Genomic DNA, 25815 nt, shown 5'->3' with positions numbered 1-25815 from the left:
GCAAGGCGTGTTAGGCCCCAACGGGCGACCCGTACGCGTCTTTTTAGACGGTGTCGCGAACGGCGCCAAACGCTGGGTCGGTGCACGGCCACACGACAGTTTGACGTCCACCGGGCAGGTATCCGTCCCGGTAACTCCTCTCGCCAGACAGGCTCGGGAATGCCGCTTTTCCACACGGCTCAATCAATCCCCCCTTTCGTCGGAGCGGGGCGAGGAAGAAGAATACTCGTCCTTTTTCCTCGTGTCTTTTCCTCTTCCGTTTCCGGTCACTTCCGTTTCCGGCCACTATTTCAGAAGGGCTCCTGACCCTCCAACCACAACAACCCTTAATATACTACACACGGATAAGCAAAGACCTGAATGGTAATTCACATACATTCACATAAATATGTAACACAAGGACGAGCTAATACACACTAAATGCAACATCACAGGAGATGGAATTGAACCCTACATCAACAGTATCATGAGGCAAGCATTTCAATAACAGAAACGGTCCAACAATTTAAACACTACAGTACTTACAAAAAATACAATAAACAATTTGAAGAAAAAAAAGACTGGAAGAGTTTAAATAAGCTAGTTACTTTTTTCTATACAGCGTTGAGGCTCGAGTAAGAGCTAACATTAATCACACAACAAAACGGACACACAAAACATACAATAAAGGGAGCAGGAGACAAGATGGGGAGAGAGATGGAAACACACAAGTACAACAGTAGAGAACAGGGACATCGGGAGATCGGTGGGAGGGAGAGGGCTTGGGGGGAAGAGGCATGGGAAGGGGGGTGGGAGAAGTACAAAACACATGGACACTGCTCGGACTTCCAGGAAAGAAGTTGGTATTTCAAAAAAGTGGAACTGGGGTGAAATTAATGAGGGTAGAAAAGATCAAGGTTTTGGATGGGGGAAGATAAGAGATGGTGGTGAACAGCTGTTTTAAAGACCTGGCGGGAGGAGTGGGATTGAAGAGAGTAAGGGAGTTTGTTCCAGAGGTGGGAGAAAAGAGGAATGAAAGAGCGATGGTGAGCAGAGAGTGTTGATTTTGGCAATTTCACCAGAATAGGGTTGCTGGCAGATCTTGTGAGACCTGAAGGAATATTTGGGGGACAGAGCACAAATAGAGCTGCGGGAGCTAGGCCGTATAGGAGTCGGTAGAACACAGAAAGACCACCTACCTGCCTGCGGTGAGTGAGTGAAAGGCCCTCACAATCAGCTTCATCGCGGGAGATTCCAATGATTCTGAAATCTTTGGTTTGAACAGCATGAAGCCGAGCTCGGTGTGAGGCAGGAGCACCAGCCCTTAGTGGAGAGCAGTATTCCATTGAGCTGCGGATGAAAGCCTTGTATGTGGTGAGGAGCTCAGGTGTGCCAAGGAAGGACTTCGCACGACGGAGGATGCCCAGTCGGCGACTGGCTTTGGAGGCCAGCTTGGAATCGTAGTTTTCCCAGGAAAGATCATGGCAGATAGTGAGACCCAAAAGCTTGAGCGACAGAATTTCTAGGAGACGATTGTTGAGAAAGTAGATGGGAGGGTTGTCCAGTCGGTCTTTTCGGAGAGACATAGTAAGAGTGTGAGATTTGTCAGGATTGAAAGACTAGTTCCACTTGTTTGACCATTCTGTGATTTTGTGTAGGTCTGCAGAGAGTGAGGAGGCTGCAGACTGCCGATCTGAGGGATGATGAATGGAGCGGCAGAGAGTGAAGTCATCAGCAAAGAGACAGATAGGATTTTCCCAGAGAGTCAGAGAGATCATTGATGAAGACCAGAAAAAGCACAGGGCTCAGAACACTGCCTTGGGGAACTCCAGCCTGAACAGGAAGGGGAGATGAGAGAAATCAATTCAGGGCCACACGTTGACTACGACCAGAGAAGAAGTCCGCAAGCCATGCGTGGAGATTTCCATGGATACCATAGGAGGAGAGTTCGGTGAGCAGAGCGGGGTGCCAGACCGTATCGAAGGCATGTGATATGTCAAGGGAGACTGCTCTAATTCCTGTTTGGCATTGAGGACCTCCATCCATTGTTGAGACAGCAGAAGCAGCATGTCCAGATTAGAGTGACCTGTTCTGAAACCAAATTGATGATCAGAGATCAAGCCATTGGAGAAGAGGAAGGATTTGATATCTGAAGCAATGATGGATTCCATGACTTTGCTGATTAATTGGGAGCAGGCTGATTGGTCTGTAGTTGCAACGATTTGTTTTTGCACCTTTTTGTGTTGAGCAGTAATGTTGACTGATTTCCAAACTGACGGCAGATGACCTTAAGCAAAAGAGAGGGTGAAGTGAATAGAGAGAGGGTGAGATAGAGCGGCAGAGCAGGATTTTAGGACCCATGGGCTGATGCTGTCTGCTCCAGTTGCAGAATCAGACTCGAGGTTTGACACAAATTCTCCATCTTGTCAGGAGAGAAGGACACAGGGTCCAGGAGCAGCTGGGTTCAACTGGGTAAGATGGGAACAGAGAGAGATTTGTTTGGGACACAAGATTTTGAGTCAAACACAGAGTTGAGGCATTCGGCTTTGTCACGGGCGGTGTCAGTTGTGTAGCTGTTTGAGGTAAGGGAGGGGATGGAGGGGGAAAAACACCAGAAACAGATTTCACCAGATGCCACCAGGATTTGGAGGAAGGAGACAGGTTTGAGAGTTCAGTCTTGAGAGTGGAGAGATCGTGTTTCCTGGCTCTCCTGAGGGAAGACACACACTTGTTCCAAGCGTGGTGGAAGGAACTGAGATTGCCGGATTTGCCTTCCAAGAGGCAAAGGCAAGTTGTTTCAGGGCAATTGCCTCACCACAAGATTCAGTGTACCATGGACGGGAGGAAGGGTAAGACACCTAAAGACGAGATGGGATAAATCTGTGCATGAGAGAGAGCAGTTTACTTTGGAAGAATTCCCAGGAAGAGTTGATGTCAGAGGCAGTAGAGATGGGAGACCAGTACAGATGATTGTTGGCTGCTTGAAGACCATACCAGTCGGCCTGAGTGCAATGCCAGACTCATCAACGCTGAGGAGGCTCTCTGAGAATGGCCAGAGATATCCACTTTAACAAGCACATGATCAGAAGAAACGATTGGAGCAGAAGAGCAGCAGACATTTGTAGGAAGTTTGTCATAACCGAGTCTAGAAGAGAAGATGCTCCGTTGACTGAGATCGGGTCGGGAAATTGACATATTGCGTCAGTCCCAATGAGTCGCAGAAGTCCTTGATGACACTTGAAGTTACCACATATGAGGAAGAGAGAGTTAGGATCAGTAGCTAGAAGTTGGTCCATGTTGTCCGACAGCGAAATGTAAATGGAGTCATCACTGTTTGGAGGACGGTACAGAATACAGAACAAAAGGTGTGAGCGGAGAGGGAGCCGTAGCCAGAGGTACTCCTGGGGGTGGCGTGGAGAGAGGGCAGTGCAAGGAGAGTGAGGAAGAGAGTTTTTGATAAAGATAGCCACCCCACCACCAGGACGAGGCTCAGGTATATCATACCAGAGGAGGGAGTAACCAGGAAGAGATATTAAGGAATCAGAGACATCTTGAAGGAGGAAAGTTTCTGTTAAGCAGATCAAGTCTGGATTGTCAGAAGCAACCTGAATGGAGAGATCAATCAGGTTTGAGCGAAGGCCCCTGATGTTTGAGGTCCATACCGTTAATGAGGGGGAGCATGGCGTGCAGGACAGGGGAGGGGAGGGGTAGGGTCAGATGAAGGATGAGAGGGGGAGGTAGGGAGAGCTGTTGATAGTGTGTCAGAGATTGCAGAAGAGTTAGGAGAAAAGGAAGGATGAGGAGGACGAAAGGTTTGATGGTGATGGGATGAGGCACAGTGAGGGGCTGTTTGACGAGGGGGCAGATATGAGAAAGAAGGAGAAAGGGTTGAATGAGTATGGAGGAAACTGGAGTTGGAAAGGCTGGAGAGGTGAAAGAAAAAGGAGATAAAGGAAGGGGGGCACAAGGCGAGACAAGGGGGTGAGATAACAAGCACGTGTCCGCAAGGAGAGAAAGAATTAATAAAGTAATTTTTATTTTTATTTTTTGGATTTAAAACGTTAGACAAAGGGCAAGATGTTCATGGGGGGAAGGGGGGGGGGGGGGGAGAAAAGTCAAAGAAACAAGCAAATGCAGCGAAAGAAAGAACTTATATTCACAAAATACCGATGGGGGGAGGGAGCCGAGAGAGACCAGGCAGCGCATGAGGTGCGAACAAAAAAAACGACTAATTGCACACAAGTTTGCAATAATTACAAAACTAACTAGAAACACACAATAACAAATACACAATAAAATAACCAGTGGAAATTTGACAAAGACACGAATGGGAAAATACTCAAACTTCGATGTCATGGAGAGATCAAAGCAAGCCTCCTCGCTCGAGGGACCGGAAGCCAAATCATCATCATCATGTACCATGTCTTTCTTTCATCATCATCATCATCATGTACCATGTCCTAATGCAAGGCTTTGGTGCTGCCGAAGCAGTTACTCGGCTACAATCCTGGTCAGGTCGCCACCCCGACTCAGGTAGGCAGGGCAGGAATTAGTTCAGGGTGCCGGTGATAACTCGCCTACTCTTTGAGAAGGACACCATGGGCGATAGAACACGTGAAGGACACAAACTCAACCAACTCATGATAGCAGGCGGGACGCCCAGTTTAACGTCCTCCAAGGGACGGCTGACCCTGCCGGTGAAACACCGGGATGGCGGTTTATAGGTAGGCCGAGATTCAAACCCAGGCTAGACCGCTTAAAGGTGAATGTGTGTCTCTCCAGGCCATCCTGCCAGTCAGTTTCTTCAGGATCCACAAACATTTAAAAAATTCCCTCTAAATCAGAGCTTCATCCTAACTAAGATACATTGTCATGCCAATCGGTAATGGAAGCAATGATTTTTGAAGGGGAACACTTACCACAGCAGTGGGCAGAATAACCATGAAGGCGAGAGCATATACACCAAGCACCTGGAGAAGAGGAAAAATAAATCACAAATGGAGGAACTTTGCTTCAAAAGCAGACAAGAATGGGCTGGAGGCAGATAAGCTATGCAATGCAGGACTATGCAATAAGCTACACAATGACAGAAAAAAACATATTGGACCAATAGCAATGATGTATTCGAGCAATATTGACTTCAGTCTCCAAACGGGTTTACAAAACAAAAGATATACACAAATAATTTAAGCTGGACGGATGTCAGACAGCTGTATATATTTGTGAAACACCTTTTATACACTGTTTACATGGTTATTCAGACCTGTCCATGCCAAAGATTTTTACATTCCTTCACCAAAAATGCAATTGGCTTGAAGTGCAAATTGAGTTGATCAAAGGAAGTATCACGTGATATCAGAGGTACTGCTGCATTGTTCCATTCAGAGGAACCATTGAGGTTCCGGGGGTGTGCAAGTGCAATGAGAATCATGATGTTCATGGTCGTGGTGTTCACGGTCGTGCTGTTGGCCTTGCCTTGGCAGGGTGGGACTTCGTAGTAATGTGCGTGAGGCTACTCGTCAATTATTAAGAGCTGCGAGCCCATTCTGTAAGCCTGGGTCAACCAATATTAACCCACCCCCTCATTGTTATGATTATAACCACCGCCCCCCTCCCTCCCACATTCACTCCAACGCAAAACCCACAAATTTGCGTGGGCACGGTTCGCCCAGCATACCTGCCGAGATATACCATTATGGACGGTACTGTATGCGATTCCGCCTGACGGGTACATTATAAAAGGAAGCCCACATGCACGACAAGATAGGGAAGAAGAGTTAGTGTGAGTGATTGATTCAAAGACGAGCATCAAATAGCGGGGATGGCAAAGAACTGGAAGTGTCTCCGGAGCAACGTGGACTGCCCAGCACCGTAATATGCACCAGTCTGTCCACTTAGCAATGTGCAGAAATTTAACTGTTTTTAATTGCAATGCCAATGGCTATTTTGACTGAAAACTAGTGGAAAAGGAAGAACTTACCAGCATTGAGTTCTGCTGATCAACAATCCAGGCTGGAAGAGCAATTCCAAAACTCATTGCTGTCATGGATAAAAGAGGTTGATGTTAAAACAAAGGCCAGGACAAGTAAGTGCATATGAGTAGAGTCCCTGTATAAAGAGAGTTGCGCCATGCACTGACCCGAGATTTCTGGTCACGTGATTTCGTGGCGCCATTTTGTGTCTAACTTCACCGTGGTGCGTGACCGTCAGCTTGGTACGGGAATGTTGTTTATTGCCAAACAAAATGACTGGTTGTTCTGCTTTTGGTTGTTCAAACCAATCTGGGAAATATAAGATGTATAGATTTCCAAGTGATAAAGTCAGAAGACAAATTTGGGAAGCGAAAGTCAGACGAAAGAGCTGGAAAGCGATCGACTCCTCTAGACTCTGCCAGGTAGGCCCACGCCGCTTGATGATCGATGTTCAAAAGCAATTCTATCTGCTCGGTTTTTTTTTGGTTGTCTGTCCGTTGAAAACCCTTTTAAAGGGAAGTGATTTGTGTTTGTTTATAATCTTCAAGGAGCTGACCAAAAATGCATTTCCGTGGGAAGAACCCTGCTCAATTTTTTTCGGGTAGTCCTAGCGGACCGCATATTGTCATTGATTGATGAAATGTCCCGGTACAGTGACATTGCCTGGTCTGCGGTTGGGTAGTCTGCGGGCAATGTCACTGTACTTTTTCAGAGGGAATTAATTTTGATTTTATAGGGGTGGGAAACCCATGGTCCGTTTTGTTTTCAGTTGTCTGTCCGTCCATTCAAAACTTATTCCGAGGCAAGTTATTTTTTTGGTTTAAAATCTTTAGCCTTATCGGCAATCATAAAAGCAATTTTAGGGGGGCACCTGCTCAATTTTTTTGCGGGTTGTGCAGCCAAGTCGCCAGCTATGAAACATATTAATCGATCAGGCAATATCCATCAGAGTTCTGGGCAAGGGTGTAGTAATAAATGAACGTTTCAATCTTACTAGATGCCGATGACGTTTTCCTTATGTCAGAGACAGAAGCTGACTTGCAGCTTGTTAAATCATTACAATGGAAATTGAATATAAATGTCGATAAAACTAAAGTTGTACACGATAGAAATATGGCAATACCACGTACAGAATTTGTTTTAAGTGTGTTAGACTATATGTCGGCTGGAAGTCCTACACCGGAATTGCTCTCGGCACCCTTTAAAAAATATTGGATATGCCCACACTCCTTTCTAAAAGTTATTAAAATTCAGAGAACGACAGCATTGGTTTGTCTTACTTATAATGTTAGCTCTTATATGCAGTGTTGGCTTGTAATATGCATTGCCATACCACTTTTAATATCACCACACCGCCCTTTTTCACGGCAATAGCTGAGTTTTTGACAAAACAAATATCACCTGTATGTAATAATAAGACTAAATATGTGTAGTAAATTTTTTTTTAGCAGGTTTAGAATATATCACCCCATATCGCCAATGTACATGTATATCTAATCCGACACACTTAGACACAAAATGGCGTCCAAATTTGAGTTGACACAACTCTCTATATACAGGGACTCTACATATGAGGAGAAACACCATGGAGGTCTTTACTCAATATCATCAAGTCTTACCCTGTGGTCCATCTGGATTACCATGGAGCTCCAGGTTTCGCCTCGCTTCTTCATCCGTCAACCTGGCAGGAGTAAAGCATGGCGTCATTGATGCATGTGCATGAGCAAAGGCGGAAGCTCTACCAAGAGACAAACATGGGGCTTTATCAGCAAGACCTGCACCTCTGCTTAACGGATGCAGTTTGCAATGATAGTCAACGTTTTGGAAACTATGGCCAACGATATCAAAACCAGAGACAAGATATTTTTTGCAAAGGGTTAACTGAAGCTGCCTGCAGGGAAAACAAATTATTTGTACAGCTGTGCATACAGGTAGTGGACAAAATAATGGAAACACTATTGCAACGTCACAATAAGGTTTTGGGCCACCACGTGCAGCCAGTACAGCCTGCATGCGCCATGGCACAGAGTCCACCAGCATCTGGAATTCTGCAGGAGGGATGCGGCACCATTCTTCCACAAGAAAGTCAATCAACTCACACCAGTTTGATGCAGGTGGAAAACACTGTCTCAGGCATCGCTCCAAAATATTCCATAAATGCTTGATTGGGTTCAGACCTAGTGACTAGACCACGACGTGTGGATAACATCAGTGTCATGCTCATCAAACCAGTGGGCGACCACACGTATTTTGTGAATGAGGACATTGGGGGGGTGGGGGGGGTGGGTCTCCTCTTGCAGCCATGCTAGCCATAATTATAGCAACCAGGCCTGTGCAGAATTTTCATAGATGACCCTATGCATGCTGGGATGTTATTTGCTTAATTAACACATGGGCCACACCTGTGTGGAAGTCATTGCTTGATGTCCCGCTCATTTACCCAGGTATTTCCATTTTTTGTCCACTACTTGTAGCTTTAAGCAAATTTAAATGTGAAAACATGGAAGAGTACGTATGCTTGTGCTTGTTTTAAATTAGGCAGTATGGCTTACGCCTTGTAGGCCCGAGTCGCTGCCATAAATTTAACAGAGTCACCGCCTCGATCAGGATGAAGTACAAGGCTCAGTTGGCGGTAACGCTTCTTCACCTCTGCCACAGATGCATTCTGTACCAGGAAGGGGGTGAGAGACATTGAACCAAAACAGAAATGAAAACCATTTGGCAAAACAGTTTCTGGCCACCATTGGTGAGCTTTGAGCAAAGACAGCAATCTGCTCTCAAATGACAGCAATCTGCATTAAAAGGCAGCAAAGTATTTAAAATTTCTTCAAAACACAAGTTTGCAGGACATCATAATGCTATTAGTATCTTCCCGAGCATACACTCGATGGATATGGCTGCATTCAACCGAAAATAATATTCTAGGTGTTACGGATTCGTCACTTCCGTTGTTGTGGTTTTCATCCACTGTAAACATTTTTGATTCCATGCACTATTATTGTGGTCGTTTAAGGGAAATAGAGATTACTATTTTCAAAAGGTAAAAAAGTTAATGTTTTAAATGAAACCGGAACCGGACGACGACGAAGAGGAAGAGGAGGAAGAGAAGGCGGAGCGACTGAGTCGGACAAGAAGCCGAGCTGCTTCGAGGTCTGGAGCGAACGATTGGCGAACGAGGGTCACGAGTGAACTTTGGGTTTCCCGGGAAAGGGATTCCTGCGACAGAGTTGTTATCGCTGTGACAGATAAACCTGTGTGACAGGTTTTGCGGTTGATTCCGGAGAGAATCATCAGTGCCGTTATGCCACGAGAACGGGCCGTCGGCTATTTTTACCTCGCGCAGGAGTTGCGCTTCGCTCAAGGTTTTTCACTTCGCTTCAACCATTTTCACCGGATTCAGACGTTAATCTGGTGTGTGTGTGTAACGTGGCTTTTGAGTGGGAAATCTGCGGTTCGCCGAGTGGGAGCCGTGGAACGTCCACACCCGAGGGTGTGATTTCCCAGTCGCCTTGAGGGCACCTTTGGCAGCGTGACTGTGACTGTCATCCGAACAGGATTCTGGTCTCGATTAGACATCGTTCTGACGATTACTGGAGCGGATCGACTTTGGCTTGATGCCGGAATAGAGACATTGGGAATGTTCTTCTTTTCGCTCACTTGGAGCACAGTGAGTTATATTGTACAAACCTGATGGTACCATCATAGGAAATATATATTAGTTGTACAATTGATTACTATTGTTGTTGTACTGTTATTCTTGTGTGATCTTAATACAATACTTGTTTGTTGGTAACAATTGGTGTGGTTTCACCATTGATCTTTGACATACAGAATAACACATCTTTCTGCCGTGACTCCTCTCGGGGCTCGGAGGTACACCGTGACCGTGGTTTGGGGAGGAGCACGTAACACTAGGCCTCTGAGTTGCAGGCACAAATTGCAAAACCCATCAGTAAGATGTCCCAATGTCGAGTTTATACATGTGTGACGAACTAGGTTACACATGGTATAAACTTCATGATCCACGGCAAAGACTATTCGTAATGGCTTAATAATCCGGCTATTATCTGATGTGACATAACTCCTGTGACGCAAAAATGCATTTCACAACCAATCAGAAAACCATGCAGTGGCAAAGATGCATGTGCCTCCACACATCCTACTGGAGTATTCACTGAACTTGCCTTTGCTGCATTTTTTTTATTTTAAATAAAAGATTCAAAACAGAACAAGAATGACCGCACCGTGGTGACAACCTGCAACAAAATCCAGTAACAGGCCAATTGGGAACGTGCATTCAAAGCACTCTTAAAAAGATAAATGGTGCGATTGGGAAACATTTAATGAGCCATTAAAAGATGAACTCGACAACTCTCATCCACGTCAACCTCCGCCATGGTTATATCAGAGCACGAGTTGATTCATCAAATGGTCACAGATTGCTTAACCCCAATATGGAGCCGTTCAAAAATTATTTAACGCTATTTTTTTTTTCGTAATTCACGCAACGTAACCCTTGATTAATATGTAATGCTCAATTAATGCAGCATAACGCTTGATTATGTAATGTAATGCTCGATTACGCCACGCAATGCTTGATTACACAACGTAACACTTGATTACATAATGTAACACTTGATTACCGTAGATTCTGACCTACCATACTTTCTGACAGGCTTGATTAAGCCTTACGATTATTTGACATATGGTTAGATTTTTTGGCATCCCTCATCGTGAATAACACTCGACCCAAACAAGGCCAATGAAAACGTGACGCAACAAACCCGGGCAGTGTATAATTAGCAGAGGCATACAAGTGTTAGGCCAACCAGAAAACCAAGATGGTGGGCATATCATTTTGGCTCAGTGCTATGGTGTGTGGATTCAAGCAACAGATGTGGGTGTGATCCAGCAGCTGTCTGACCAATGGCTGCACATTTCAAAAATCGACCCCCAAAAATAACCCCAACAACAACAACAACATGTAGCTTTTGTAAACCTGCGACATGTTGCAGGTAAAATCATTATTATCAGACATAGCTAGTCTCAAATTTTGAAATCAACCATTTTTTTCCCAATTTATGTCATGACATGATTTACATGAAAAACGTTTTTTAAAATACTTTTAGTTTTATTAATACTCTGGGTAGAGGTTGAGCCCTAAAGCAAGAGCTCCTCCACCGCCCCTAACGGCACCCCCCCCCCCCACCCCCACCCCTCACCCCATTTCCGAGGTAAAACAGCAAAGAAATAAAATGCAAAGACATGGTAATTAGATGAGATCCACATGATCGATTCATTATTTGAAATGTTGCAAGTTCATAGAAGTCGGAACTGCTGGGGAGGCTGTTACGAAGAAAGGCAGTGAGGGTGGTGGGGGGTGGGGGGGGGGGGGTCAAAGGAGGTAAGGGAGGGTAACACAGAAAATGGGATGAGTAAATGATAGACAGGTGTTATGATGAGAGTAAAGAGAAGGAACAGAAACAGAGTTTGACAGAGCACTGACTGTGGAAGTGGACGTAGAAGAGGCACTGGTAATAGACTGCTTGGTGGTGAGCCAGACAAAATAGGATTGTTAATCAGTCGGACAGCCTTGGCTTCGACGCGATTTAGAATCACGATGACTGACAAAGAAGCACTATCCAGATCTGGGAGCAGTCTGCCATCACCCATCTAACTTCGGATTTGCAGAGGGTGAGAGGCGAGCTCTGAAGTGGAAAACAAGTTTATTGGAAGCAGATTTGAAGATATTGAGGATGTGAGGCTGCCAGGAGAGATTTCTGGAGATGATGACTGAGTAAAATAGAGGAGGACTGCTGGAGTTGAAATCTGACAATTAGAAGAGGAGTTTTGGACCGACTGAAGGAGATGAGGTTGTCAGAGCTCCAAAGGAGGATAAGATTGAGATCATGATTGACCGAGGCAACAGTTGAGAGGAGATTGTTACAAAGGACTGGGAGGTGTACTGGGATTTATAAATGGTGGAGGAGTAGAGGGTAGAATTGTCAGCAAAGTAATGGACAGGGTTGTTAGTAACTGTGAGGAGGTCATGGATGAAAATAATTGAGAGGGAAGAAAAAAATTGCAGAAATCGCAAAAAAGACAAAAGAGAAATACAAGACGAACTAGAACGGGCACTCGGTAGAGCGCATACCTTCGCCGCAGCTACTGTTCTGTACTTGGCATGGGAGTGTAGGGAACAGAACAGTGAACAGTTTGGTGCTGATTTCATGCAAATCGGATAAGAATTGACCGAGTTATGACAAACAAGATCGGGCATTGAATTCTGAACATTTTGGCATTAGTTGCATGCCAATTGGATAAAAATTGACCGCGCTATGGTAAAAATACGATTTTGACCTTTTCGTGACCTTGACCTTGACCTTTGACCCGATTGCTCCCAAAATCTAATCAAATGTGTCCCGTATAATAACCAATCATCCCACCAAATTTCATGCAATTCGGTTGAATACTTTTTGAGTTATGCGAATAACATACACACACACACACAGACATACAAATAAATACACAGCGATCAAAACATAACCTTCCGCTTTTGCGAAGGTAAATATCAACAGATATATAGTGACAACTGGGAGAAAGACAAAAGAGCAGGGGAAATAAATAAATAAAGCAGAGTTAGACAGATTGGGGATAGACAAAGAAGACTCTTTGGAATGGCTAAGAAGAGGTCAGCTCAACTGGGATGAAGAACAAATCAATATTAATGCCCAAGACCAAGGACACGACACCAATGGCTTTAAGAAGATGGCAGGACTGAGTCAGACAAGTGTAGATTGTGCACGGTAGAAACAGAAACCATGAGTCACCTCATATCAGGATGTAAAAAAAATCTCATGTCAAAATAGTTGTACACCCAAAGGCACAACAAGGTATGTAGAGTAATCCACTGGCACATCTGCAGGAATTTCAATATTTTGTAACACACAAACAGTAACACAAAACTCATGGAAACAGGAACCATGGAGATCACGGCGAGGTCACGTCTTTTCGAAGCTGTTCCATGCGCTCACGCTTTCGAAGCTAAGTAATCTTTCACAATTGTGTTTTTGTCGAGACTGTATCCATCTTTCGGTGTGTGTACCTATAGCGTGTCCCTAGGAAAATTTTCGGTGCTAATTTTTCGTACATGTATACACAATCGTCGGTTAATGCGTATCGAGTATTCTGAGGCCCAGTACTCGTTCTGAGGCCTAGTACTCGAGGCCTTGTACTCATAGGCTTAGGCTACCGTACCGTCTCTGACCTTGTGGTTTTGTTTTTCTCTCAGCGGTTCGTCGAATGCGCTGCAATTATTTTCGTTCTCTGTTTCGTCCCACTCGTTCACCCCATACCTCCTTGTTTAATATCTCTACTCAAAAAAAAAAAAAAACCCCAAAAAATATTTCCTTCTCAGGTCTTATTCGTTTAATTGTTGTTCTTATTTGTTCGTTCGTTCTTCGTTCACGTTGTTCGCGATCACGCGATCACGTGGTTAGAAATGTATAATCTCTCCCCTGAACAACTATTTTCCCTCATATATTATAACACCTTTTTCTTCTTCTCCGACAAAAGGATGCTTTCGTCTTGCTCACCAAATCTATTCATTCCAAAAAATAATAATAATACCATCTCTTACAGTTCCTTTTCTACATTCCCTAAACTCTCCAGCACTCCACCCCTCCTTCAGCGTCCTCAAACGTATTTTTGACTCGAAGGTCTCAAACTCATTTTGCAAAAAATGTTCGTTTCCCATGAATCGTACACTTTTCAAAATCCCATCTCTCTCTGACTCTCTTGAAAATCCTCTCTATCTCTTTGCTGACGACTCTACTCTCTGCCGCTCCATTCCTCATCCCTCAGATCGGCAGTCTGCAGCCTCCTCACTCTCTGCAGACCTGGACAAAATCACAGACTGGGCAAACAAATGGAACATGTCTTTCAATCCTGATAAATCTCACACTCTTACGATGTCTCTCCGAAAAGACCGACTGGACAACCCTCCCATCCACTTTCTGAATAATCCTCTCCAAGAAGTTCTGTCACTCAAGCTTTTGGGTCTCACTATTTGCCATGATCTTTCCTGGGAAAACCACATTTCAAATCTGGCCTCCAAAGCCAGTTGCCGACTGGGCATCCTCCGTCGTGCGAAGTCCTTCCTTGGCACACCTGAGCTCCTCACTACATACAAGGCTTTCATCCGCAGCTCTATGGAATACTGCTCTCCCCTCTGGTCTGGTGCTCCTGCCTCACACCTAGCTCGTCTTCACGCTGTTGAAACCAAAGCGTTCAGAATCATTGGAATCTCCCGCGAAGAAGCTAGCTCCAAGGGCCTTTCACTCACTCACCGCAGGCAGGTTGGTGGTCTTTCCGTCTTCTACCGACTCCTCTCTGGCCTTGCCCCCCCAGCTCTCTCTGGGCTCTGTCCCCCAAATATTCCTACAGGTCGCACAAGATCTGCCTGCACCCCTCTTATGGTTAAACTGCCAAAATCAAGACTTTCTGCTCACCTTCACTCCTTCATTCCTCTTTTCTCCCGCCTCTGGAACAAACTCCCTCACTCTCTTCAATCCCACTCCACCCTCCGGGTCTTTAAAACAGCTGTTCACCACCATCTCTTATCCTCCCCCATCCAAAACCTTGATCTTTTCTACCCCCGCTAATTTCTGTCCCCTTGTGTTTTATACCTCCCCCTTCCCACGCCTCCTCCCCCCGGGCCCTCTCCCTTCCACACATCTCCCTGCTCTCGGATGTTGTGTTTGTGTGCTTCCCCTTCTCTCCCCATCTTGTCTTCCGCTCCCTCTTTTTGGGTATTTTGTTTGTCTGGTTGATTTGTTTGTGAAATAAATGTTAGCTCTTTCACGAGCCTCGATTCAGTATACAAAAAAAAAAAAAAGAAGCAATCATTGAAAACAAGGACATAATGCTCACATATGACCTGATGATCCCATCTAGCGTAAACATAGAAAACAAAGCACTGCGACTGGACAAGAAAAAAAGCCATTGCTAATTGAGGTTTCAGTAGCCAGTGATTTTGGTCTAAATAACGCAGACATCAAGAAAATTACCAAATATCAAGAATGAAGTGAAAAGATCCTGAAAGCTGAAAAGAGTGCCAAAATTGGACCAGCGATTATTGGAGCAACGGCAATGACAAAGAAGAACCTCACAGAGATCCTACAAACAATCCTTGAGAACATTACCACAAACGAACTACAGTTGTAGGCTGCCCAAGGGCTCAGTGAAGATCCTGAAAATAGCCAAAACTCAGAACTCTGAGAACAAGATTGACAGAACCGTGAGGGATACCAGAATGTATGTGTTGGGGGTCAAAGAGGGTACCATTAACGCAGGTAGAGATTGATCACTCAGTGAGAAAGCTGGAAAACCAGGAGCTTATGTGAGGCTGAAAACTTGTACTCCAGATTGGTAGCTTCACTCGGAGACCTATGTGCCAAACTCACTCACAAAATGTGCTCACTTTGCCATCACATGCTCTATGATTCGTATTCTCACACAACAAGCTGGATTGTGCTGTTTACATTCAGGAGAAAAAGCAAGCGTTTATCTATCCATTTTATCATCACAGCACTAAGTGTCCTTCTAAACTTTTTGAAAACACGGCATGATTAAACTTAAATTTGTGCTGCAATTAATACTTCAAACTCGCACACAAGTCTTCAGCTTATTCATAACTTAGCGTGCAAAATTATTTTTTTCCAAAATGAAGAAAATTTCAGGGACACACACATCAGACACTGATAAAACAAAAACGACAACTACTTGCACAGAAAGGCGTTGCTGAAACACTGGACCTAGGTCTATACTTGCACAGGTTGGGATTGTGAAAGTTTCAGAACAAATCAAAAACAATCAAAAATTAATATTATTAAAAGTACTGTACGGTATCCGATTAGATATTTAAAGGTCACAATTGTTCGCACATTATTGTTGAGTCGGCCAGGGGAAGCTTATCCCAAGTCTTTGACGAACCGCCTGGCCAGGCCTGACGTTCGACTAAGGTTAGAACAGGAATTTTTGTTCAGGGTGCAGGCGATAGCTCGCCTACTCTTCATGAAAGACACCGTGGGATATGTTACGTCCAACGGGTAGCCCATTTTAACGATGTGAAACAACAGAGTGACATTTTATATCTGGATCGGGATTCAAACCCAGGCTAGAAAGCTTAGAGACTAGTGTGCGTACCTCTTGGCCATCTTTCCAGCCCATCTCTGATGAGATCTATTGAAGCAATAATTTTATGGTATGAGTAAGATTGTGGTTTGATAGCGTACTGTACCTGCTCCAGGCCGAGCACAGTATAAGGGTCATACTCTGGTTCAGACTGCAACCCTGTTGCCCTGGCGAGCAGCAGAGCCACTCCTACCCAAGCAACCAGAACCACAAATTTCCTGCAATTTCAACAGGTAGGCAAAACGAACGAGTCAGTGACACAATACGTTGAAAGGAAGTAATTTATGAATTTACTGAAAAATGGGAATGTGGACACCTCAACTGGCTTTTCCACTTCCCTCCTTGCTGTTCACTTTTCAGTTGGAACCAGAGTGTGTGGTGGTGCACGGCACGGAGAGAGGCCAGCCGTTCTCTCTCTGAGTGAGCAAGGAAAAGGAAGGATGACAGAAAAGGCAAGTAATCTTCAGAAAGAGGACATTTCAAACCAAGCACAAGTTCATAATCTTTGAAATGTATTAGCAGGCACATTCGTCAGATTAAGTTAATGTCCCCCATTTGATGGATGCTAATGAATATAAAAACGAAGAAACGATAACTTTCACATGCGTGAACACACCCCAAGCCACCTGTAAACATATTCTTCTCTCCATCAACTGAACTCACTTCTCCAATTCCCAATGAAACCGATACATTTTTGTTACCTCCACAAGTTCCCTTCCTGCTTAACCGTCAGCACTCGAGACAAATTCCAGGTACTGCTGTCTCAGGAAAAATCCCCACTTCCTTTTTGTCCTCGCTCTCCTTGTAATAATAATAATAATAATAATACATTTATTTTATATAGCGCTTTTCAAGAAGCCCAAAGACGCTTTGAGTACAAAAAAACAAGTGCAAAAAGACAAAAATCAACAGGTAAATAATAATCAAAGCAAAAGGAAGGAGAAGGAGAAGAGATAGCCAGGGGTTAAATGCTGTGGGTTAAATGTTGAATGCAGTGTTGAACAGGTGGGTCTTGAGTGATGTTTTGAATGTGGTGAGTGAGGGGGAGTCTCTGATGGTGTGAGGTAGTGAGTTCCAGAGGGTGGGAGCAGCGATGGAGAAGGCCCTGTCCCCCCAGGATCTGAATTTGGTCCGCATGGGGGGGGGGGGGGGCAGTCAGGAGGTTGGTACCAGCAGAGCGGAGGTTGCGGGTGGGAGTGTGTCTGGAGAGGAGGTCAGTCAGGTAGTCAGGGCCAGGTTATGGAGGGCTTTGTACTTACCTTCAATCGATGCCGCACAGTCTCACCTTTCACAAACTCAAGACTACTTAAAATCTACATTAATAATTATCTTTAAAACTTGCATCATATCCTCATGGTCTCTTTTTCTTGAATGTGAATGGCTTGCGTTACCTGACGTTTCCTCACGGCCTGGAGCCCCGAGCCGAAACACCAAACGCTCTCGAATGCACCTATATTCATTCTATAACATTGCAATCAAGACTGCACAGTACACACAGTGCTCAATATGTGGCCGATTCTACACAATGCTAGCACGACCGAAGAGATCAGATAAAACCCCCGTCCTGTTACATCCGATAATTTAATCACGCTACCCATTGCTGTCTCACAGTGCGCAAATTGCTCGTGTTTCTACTACAATACAGGAACTTGGACGTAGGAGGAGTTAATTTGGCTAATCATGCCTGTACACCGTATTAATTAAATATATCACTTTATTTACTTAATTTTACATGGGGGCGAGAGTGTGAGATAAGAGTGGGCAAAGCCAAGGGGACATCACCAGGGACTTCATTACAGGGTGGTGGGTGGTTCGTGTGCAGCCACCCGGCTGCTGGTTGCATCATTTTTCTGTGGGCGCGTCTGCCGCTGATGCAATGCCTCTATAACCAGTTATCTGGTGCTCATTTTGCCGACCTCGGACGGATGACAGGCTGAGTCGACCCCACCTGGCGTTAATTCAACGGGATTCGAACTCAGGACCTTAGGATCCAAAGGCCACCACCCTAACCAATAGGCCAACACCAGGTGATATTACAGGGTGAAGAATGAACAAATAGCGACAGCCCATTCACTTTTGTACAGGAAATGATCATGGACATCGCAATAACTACAAATTTATACAATCACCCATCCATACCCAATCTATTACCTACCATCTTACCGATATCCATGTAACGTTTTATCGCCAATGCTTCCAAGTAACTCACTAATTACTCCCGCCAGGGAGTAATGCATTCGATTGTGTCCGTCTGTGTGTGTGTTCTTGTGTTCGTGTGTTTGTGAACAAGATATCTGGCAAAGTTCTGAACGGATTTGGATGAAAGTTGGAGGAATGATTGCCCTTGGGATAAGGAAGAATTGATTAGTTTTTGGTGAAGCTCAGGATATTATTCCGGATACAGGTCTGCCGTCTGCCGCTGATGCAATGCCTCTCTATAACCAGTTATCTGGTGCTCATTTATCCTGGTGTGTACCCCGGTTTAGAACAGGTACACCGTATCCCTGCGCATCGTAAGAGGCGACTATGGGTTGGCGTCAGGAAGAGCACCCAGCCATAAAAACATTGCCTCAACCAGGGAACCATGATTGTCATGGGGCCCGCAAGGCTAACCCCCGCTCTAGCAGGGGAAAATGGCCTTAAAAACGATCATTCATTCATACAGGAATTTTTTTACCATTGGAAGATAGGGCTCAGCAGCGGCCACCCACGGCGGGAGTATGCGCTCTACTGAGTGGCGTTCTAGTTCCAGGTTAAACTTACCTTCTGGTCCTGTTGCTATTACCTTTCAAAACAGACCATTCCATGCAACAACTATTCTCTGAATGAAGGGCTCCTGCTTTACTACCATCTTAGCTCTCCTCATTACTCTTGAGCTATGGGGCTCCTGGTTCTAGCACTCTCCATTCAGCTCAAAAACTTTTTCTTTTTTAACAGGTCGTAAGAAGAGAGCGAACACACACACACACACACACACACACACACACACACACACACACACACACACACACACACACACACACACACACACACACACACACACACACACACACACACACACACACACACACACACTTATTTAATTAGTAGGATACTGGATTCATGGTTTAATACCCATCCCAGCATCTCACATCTCCCTATGTTAAACTGCATCTGCCAATCTTATCCATACTTTCCTGAATCCGACCTGCTCCCTCTCCAGGTGTACCTTATTTTGTATAGACAAACAACCATAGGTTAGCAAACATTACGCAGGATCGATGTACCTAACGGCCTCGACCTGAGTTGGAGTTCCTTGTAAGGAACAGGTATATGCTAATAGTAGAATCCTGGAGAATAAAAAGAGATCAGTTTAATCGTTGTGAACGACCTATTCCGATTGTCCTATATCCCATTCCACTTAAGCATCCAAACTCCCCTCGACTCCCAATCCCAGCCACATCCTTCATCCCCGAGCTAAGTGCGTCCTTCAACGTCCCATAAACGGATCTCCAGCGCGGCTCGACGTAACTCATTCCCGGCACTGGTGCGGCTCACCTCTCCTCTCGTGGGAAGGCCACAGCAGGTACGTGAACGGGAGCAGGGACAGGATGGCCACGCTGAGAGCAAAGTAGATGGACGTTCCAGCACCGGCGTCGTACTCAAACTGCTGGGCACCCATATCTGACGGGTTCGGAGAGCCGTTGCTGAATAAAACCCGAGAAGAATGAGCCACGGTCGGGGAATGACAGAAAAAATAACAATAATAAAAGGCTGAATATTAATACGTATTAGATGAGCGGCTGTTCTGTTGTTGTTAAATGTCTCATCGCTTCAAAGCGAACACTTTGGTGACTCCACTCCACTCAAAACAACACACCCGCGTCAAAAGTATATACAGTACAGTACAGTACCTTAAATAAACCTTAAATAAATAAAGAACTCTCCATCAAACCACCGTTTACACGTGTCCCCTTTCTGTTTCCGCTTCCGGTGCAATGTTTTTTTTTATTTAAAAAAAAACTCCAATCCCGCTCAAAATTTTATCATTTTTATATCTTTACCTTGTCGGCACGTAAATCGCAAGGTAAGTATGTCGAAAGGCTAATCTAGAGCTCACTGGACAAACGAGAGAACAAAATGGGAATGGAAGATGAAGAAAGCAGCATCCCCAAACGCCTAACTATAAACTTGATTACAATAATAGCGGATATGGAATGATTCGTTTATAGTATTATACATTCAGATTGAGGTTATTTTGGAGTTATGAGTTATGACTGGTCCTTTCGCACATTTACCTTTCGCCGCACTGCTTCAAAGGTATTTGTTCTTTCGTTAAATTGAGGAAATATCGATCCCTTCAAAGGCCAAGGACACGACAGAAAATAGTTACCCATCAGTAAACACGACTTTGCAGGTGAGTTTTGTACATTTATATTCTTTAAACCTTCAAGACGATCGCGTCGCTCGACTTCCGGTCGAGAAAAATTGTCCAAGTCCCCGCCCCAACCGTTTGCCTTCATGATGACAGTCTGACTTCCGGTATATAAAAATAATCTCTGTCCCCGCATTGAACTGTATATAAAACTGAAAAATTATTGACGGTGAGAATTTGTCGCCGCCAAGCGCGGTCGCCATCTTGGTAGGCCCACTCGCAGCAGGTATATTTCGATTTGTGCTGTAATTATTTCGACTGATTAATTTGAACCTCTTCTTTTTCTGTTCCAGCTCCAAACTTCCCAACAACAAAGAGATGTGGAAAGATTTCACAAGTTATGACGTTCATTCAGGATTTTCCCGAAATGAATGTGAAGACAGATTACGTTTGGCTTTGTGCTCGGGCAAATCAGTTTGGGATGATTTGTTGACATTGTAGACTAAATAATAAATCTGAACTCACTGAAAACGGTATAAATAGTCTTTCAAATAAAAACTCACTTGTGACTTGAATATGGAATGTTAATTTTGAGTTGAAAGTCAAAGTCGATTTGAACACTTTCTCCCATAACAATAACAACGTGGGTCGCAGTGAATCATTGACTGGGCTTAGAAACATGGCTGCGTGCGGTGGCGACACAATGGTGCGTGCAACGTGAATAGACATAATCATTGACTGGGCAGAGCAACATGGCTGCATGCGGTGGCGACACAATAGTGCGTGCAACGTGAATAGCCAAAATCATTGACTGGGCCGAACAACATGGCTACGTGCGGTGGCGACACAATGGTGCGTGCAACGTGAATAGACATAATCATTGACTGGGCAGAGCAACATGGCTGCATGCGGTGGCGACACAATAGTGCTGCAACGTGAATAGCCATAATCGTTCGTGTCACGTACAGTTCAATGACTGCAAATTCGGATAAATATAACTAGAGTCCCTGTATAGAGGACTCTAAATATAATCCCCCTCCCCTCGACCCACTCCACTTTATCTACATGATTTGTAAATGGTTTCCAAAGCTTTATTTCAGCATCCATCCCACCTCCCCCCCACCATTAGGAATAAGACTTCATTTACTTTTTCGTGGTTTTATCTCTTTGAATGCAGATGTTCAGACTTATCAAGTTAAAATGAAAAGCAAAAGGAAAGGAAATTTATTTTATATATCAAAGATTTAGAAAGATTTATCAAAGCCTGGTGTTGGGTTAACGGTTGAGGTGACTGGTTTCAGAGAAATATCTTGTCTTGAGTTCGAGCACGGTGCCATTAAATAACACGAGGTGGGTTGACTCAGTCTGTCATTCTTTCGAGAGAGAGAGAGAGTGTGTGTGTGTGTGTGTGTGTGTGTGTGTGTGTGTGTGTGTGTGTGTGTGTGTGTGTGTGTGTGTGTGTGTGTGTGTGTGTGTGTGTGTGTGTGTCTGTGTGTAAAAAAAATTTCAAAGGAGATTCCAGAGACTCAATGGTGCAGTGGGCTGTCACCGTGAAAGTGATGGAGGTCCTTGGTTCGAGGCCTGGGTTGAGTCTGAATATTTCACACTGGCCCCGCACAGGAATTTCATTCCTGTTTATATATATATACGTGTGGCGGACACGAAAGCTCACTGCCGTGATGGCATCATTCCGCGCACCAAGTGGGCGGCGGCCACGCCCGAGGGGTAGGCGTGGGCGGCGGCCACGCCCGAGGGGTAGGCATGGCCGCGGGATATACACCGGGCGCGCAGCCCGGAGCGCTCCAGTGCTACAGTTGAGCTATTATAATAAAGACTCTTTAAACTCACCGCGTTGTCCGCTTCCTCCTTGTTATACAAGTTGCGCGCGTAGCACCGCGCTTCATTGGTGACCCTCCGACGTTCTGGTCAGTCGTCGCTGACCACCCGAACCCGCCACAGCAATGGCAACCAACGCGGTCCAAATCAAACTCCACCGAGTTCTGGGAGATGCAAGCCGAAGTCTGGTTCCTGCAGGCAGAAGCCCAGTTCCGACTTCGAGGCATCACGGTGGACGAGACCAGGTACTGCCACGTGGTCGCCTCCCTCGGGCACGGCATGGCTGCCCGCGTCGTGTCGGTCCTAAGGAACCCACCGGCCGACGGCAGGTACGAGGCGATCAAGCGTCTCCTCCTCGCCTCGTTCGGCCTCACGGTAAACGCTCGGGCCGACCGCCTCCTGGACCTCCCCGAGCTCGGCGACACGCGACCGTCGGTCCGCATGGACCATATGCTGTCGTTGATGGGCGACGAAACCCCGAACGCTCTATTCCGGGCGTTATTTCGACGCCAGCTGCCAGCACGAGTCCGCCTCGCGTTGGCCGGTTCTGCGACGATGGAACCCTGAGCTCTCGCTGCCGAGGCCGACAGGTTCTTCACGGCTTTGGACACCCAGGCGAGTTTTGGCGCGGCCGTCGCCGCTCTCGGGGCTAACCCTGATGCTGATGCACCACACCTCGTGGATCTCGAGGCTGATGCGCACTTCGTGTCCGCCGCCACGCCCCGCCCACCACCGCCGCCGCGGAGAAAACCGCGGCCTCCGCCGCCTTCACCGCAAACCTGGTGTTTTTTCCACGCCCAGATCGGCCACAAGGCTCGGCAATGTCGCCCGCCGTGCTCATTCGGCAGGTCGGGAAACGCCCGGGCCGGCCCTCGGTAGTGGCACTGAGCGCTGGCCGTTCAAACAGCCTACTGTTCATCACGGACACCTTATCCGGGCGCCGTTACCTGTGCGACACGGGAGCGCAGGTAAGTGTCGTTCCCGCTGGTACGTCCGACAAGCAGTCCGCGGGCCGGGGCCCCGCGCTGCTTGCTGCCAACGGTACGTCCATTCGCATGTACGGAAAACGCTGCCTTTCTCTGCGGTTCGGAGGGCAGGTTTTCCGGTGGTCGTTCGTCACTGCCGACGTGCCTATGGCACTGCTTGGCGCGGACTTCCTCTGTGCCAATGGCCTGTTGGTGGACGTAAAGCACAGAAGGCTTGTCCAGGCTGAGACGTTCAGCTCGCTCGCGAGCGCGCTGCCCGCCTCGTTGAGCAGCTCCCGGAGCGGCTCATCGAGCGGCTCGTCGAACGCCTTGCTGAGCGGTTCGGTTCCGGCCAGGTTCATCTGTACGCTTCCGGCAGCGAACGAATTCACCCGCCTCCTCGCTGGTTTCCCGGCCCTCACGTGGCCCACCTTCTCGGCGGGGGCCGTCAAGCACGGGGTGGAACACCACATCCCCACCGCCGGGCCACCGGCCTGCGCCCGGGCACGCCGCCTCGAGCCGACGAAGCTCGCGGTAGCTAAAGCGGAGTTCGCTACGCTGCAGCGGCTCGGCATCGTGCGGCGCTCCAAGAGTGCTTGGGCGTCGCCGCTTCACATCGTGCCAAAGCCCGGCGGGGGATGGCGACAGTGCGGGGACTACCGGCGCCTCAACGACGCCACCACCCCCGACCGCTACCCCGTCCCCCACATTCAGGACTTCTCCGCCCGGTTGGCGGGCATGTCCTTCTTTTCGAAGGTGGACCTCATATGCGGCTACCATCAGGTCCCCGTCAGTCCGGAGGACATCCCGAAGACGGCGGTCATCACGCCATTCGGACTTTTCGAATTTCTTCGGATGCCCTTCGGTTTGAAGAATGTGGCTCAGGCGTTCCAGTGACTAATGGACAGCGTCTTGCGCGACTTGGATTTCGTCTACGTCTACCTGGACGACATCCTCGTCGCCAGCGCGTCCCGTGAAGAGCACCTACACCATCTCCGCACGCTCTTCGAACGTCTGGGCCAGCATAGCCTCATCGTGAACCCCGCCAAGTGCCGGTTCGGCGTCGCCGACATCGACTTTTTGGGGCACCGCGTCACCAGGCACGGGGCCGTCCCCCTACCGGCCAAGGTGGAGGCGGTGAAGGGGTTTCCGCGCCCCCGCACGATCAAGGGGCCCCAGGAGTTCCTGGGCATGGTAAACTTTTACCATTGGTTCCTGCCCCGCATCGCCCAGCTCCTGCGCCCCTTGCATGAGGCCCTCCGAGGGAAGCCGGGCAAAGGTGACGTTACCTGGACCGAGCAGATGGACGCGGCGTTCACGGGCGCGAAGCTCGCCTTGGCTAACGTCACCATGCTCACGCACCCGGCGCCCGATGCACCGATCGCCCTCACCACCGACGCCTCGGACTACGCGGTGGGCGCGGTGCACGAGCAATGGGTGCGTGGTGCTTGGCAACCGCTGTTGTTCTTCAGCCGGCAGCTTCGCCCGCCCGAACGCCGTTATAGTACCTTCGACCGCGAGTTGCTCGGGCTCCACCTGGCGGTCAGGCACTTCCGCCATCTGCTCGAAGGCCGTGCGTTCACGGCCTTCGTCGACCACAAGCCACTGGTCTTCGCGATGGGCAAGGTCGCCGAGCCGTGGTCGGCCCGGCAACAGCGTCACCTCTCGGCCGTGTCCGAATATACAACGGACATCCGGCACGTCGCGGGGAAGGACAACCCGGTGGTGGATTGCCTTTCCCGGGCCGTCGCCCATGCAGTCCACCTTGGCATCGACTATGCCCGGATGGCGGCGGACCAGGCCGCCGACCCCGGCGTCCAGGCCTTGTGGACCGCCGTCACGGGCCTCCGCGTCACCGAGGTGCCGTTCGACGGCGCGGGCACAGCCCTCTTGTGCAACGTCTCCCTCGGGTGGCCTCGCCCAATCGTGCCCGCGGGCTGGCAGCGCCAGGTTTTTGACGCCATCCACGGCCTGTCCCACCCGGGCACGAAGGCCTCCCAGAGGTTGGTCGCCGACAAGTTTGTCTGGCATGGCCTCCGCAAGGCCGTCCTCGGCTGGGCCAGGATGTGCCTCGCGTGACAGCGCGCGAAGGTGCACCGGCACACCCAGGCCCCATTGGCCCCGTTTACGGTGCCAGAACGTAGGTTCGACCACGTGCACGTGGACCTGGTGGGACCTCTGCCCCCCTCGCGGGGTTTCACCCATGTCCTGACAATGGTGGACCGCACCACCCGGTGGCCGGAGGCCGTGCCTTTGGCGGCGACGACGGCGGCGGACGTCGCGCAGGCGTTCATCGCCACCTGGGTTGCCCGGTTCGGCGCCCCCTCGGACATCTCGTCCGACCGCGGCCCCCAGTTCACCTCGGAGCTCTGGGGGGCAGTCGCGCGGGGGCTCGGGGTCCAACCCGCACCGAACCACGGCCTACCACCCCCAGGCCAAAGGCCTGTGCGAGCGGTTCCACCGCTCGTTGAAGGCCGCACTCCGGGCCACCCTCCGTGACGGCGGCTGGGTCGAC

At 47.7% G+C, this 25815-nt stretch overlaps 1 protein-coding gene across 7 annotated transcripts in view; it reads right to left on the bottom strand.

The window, feature by feature from the left end:
- The window catches only part of SEC63 (SEC63 protein translocation regulator), a 166882-nt gene that overhangs the window by 37944 nt on the left and 103123 nt on the right, over window positions 1–25815 (bottom strand). Inside the window, exons 1-8 of one of the 7 annotated variants that reach the window (XM_068101665.2) lie at window positions 20423–20624; window positions 19683–19831; window positions 16462–16561; window positions 16252–16363; window positions 8504–8616; window positions 7571–7632; window positions 5960–6018; window positions 4899–4949 (exon numbers count right to left, since the gene is read on the bottom strand). In XM_068101665.2, the coding sequence (XP_067957766.1) occupies window positions 4899–4949; window positions 5960–6018; window positions 7571–7632; window positions 8504–8616; window positions 16252–16363; window positions 16462–16561; window positions 19683–19806 (621 nt within the window). In that variant the 5' untranslated portion in view covers window positions 19807–19831; window positions 20423–20624. Of the gene's footprint in view, window positions 1–4898; window positions 4950–5959; window positions 6019–7570; window positions 7633–8503; window positions 8617–16251; window positions 16364–16461; window positions 16562–19682; window positions 19832–20038; window positions 20116–20422; window positions 20625–25815 lie in introns of those variants that run through there. The other 6 variants (XM_078774086.1, XM_078774087.1, XM_078774084.1 and 3 more) reach the window with 6 other exon arrangements.

This window comes from Myxine glutinosa, chromosome 3 (assembly GCF_964187855.1).
Source record: "Myxine glutinosa chromosome 3, kmMyxGlut1.1, whole genome shotgun sequence".
NCBI lineage: Eukaryota > Metazoa > Chordata > Myxini > Myxiniformes > Myxinidae > Myxine > Myxine glutinosa.
The sequence above is the reverse complement of the archived record's forward strand: the minus strand, read 5'-3'. Positions and strand labels throughout refer to the sequence as shown.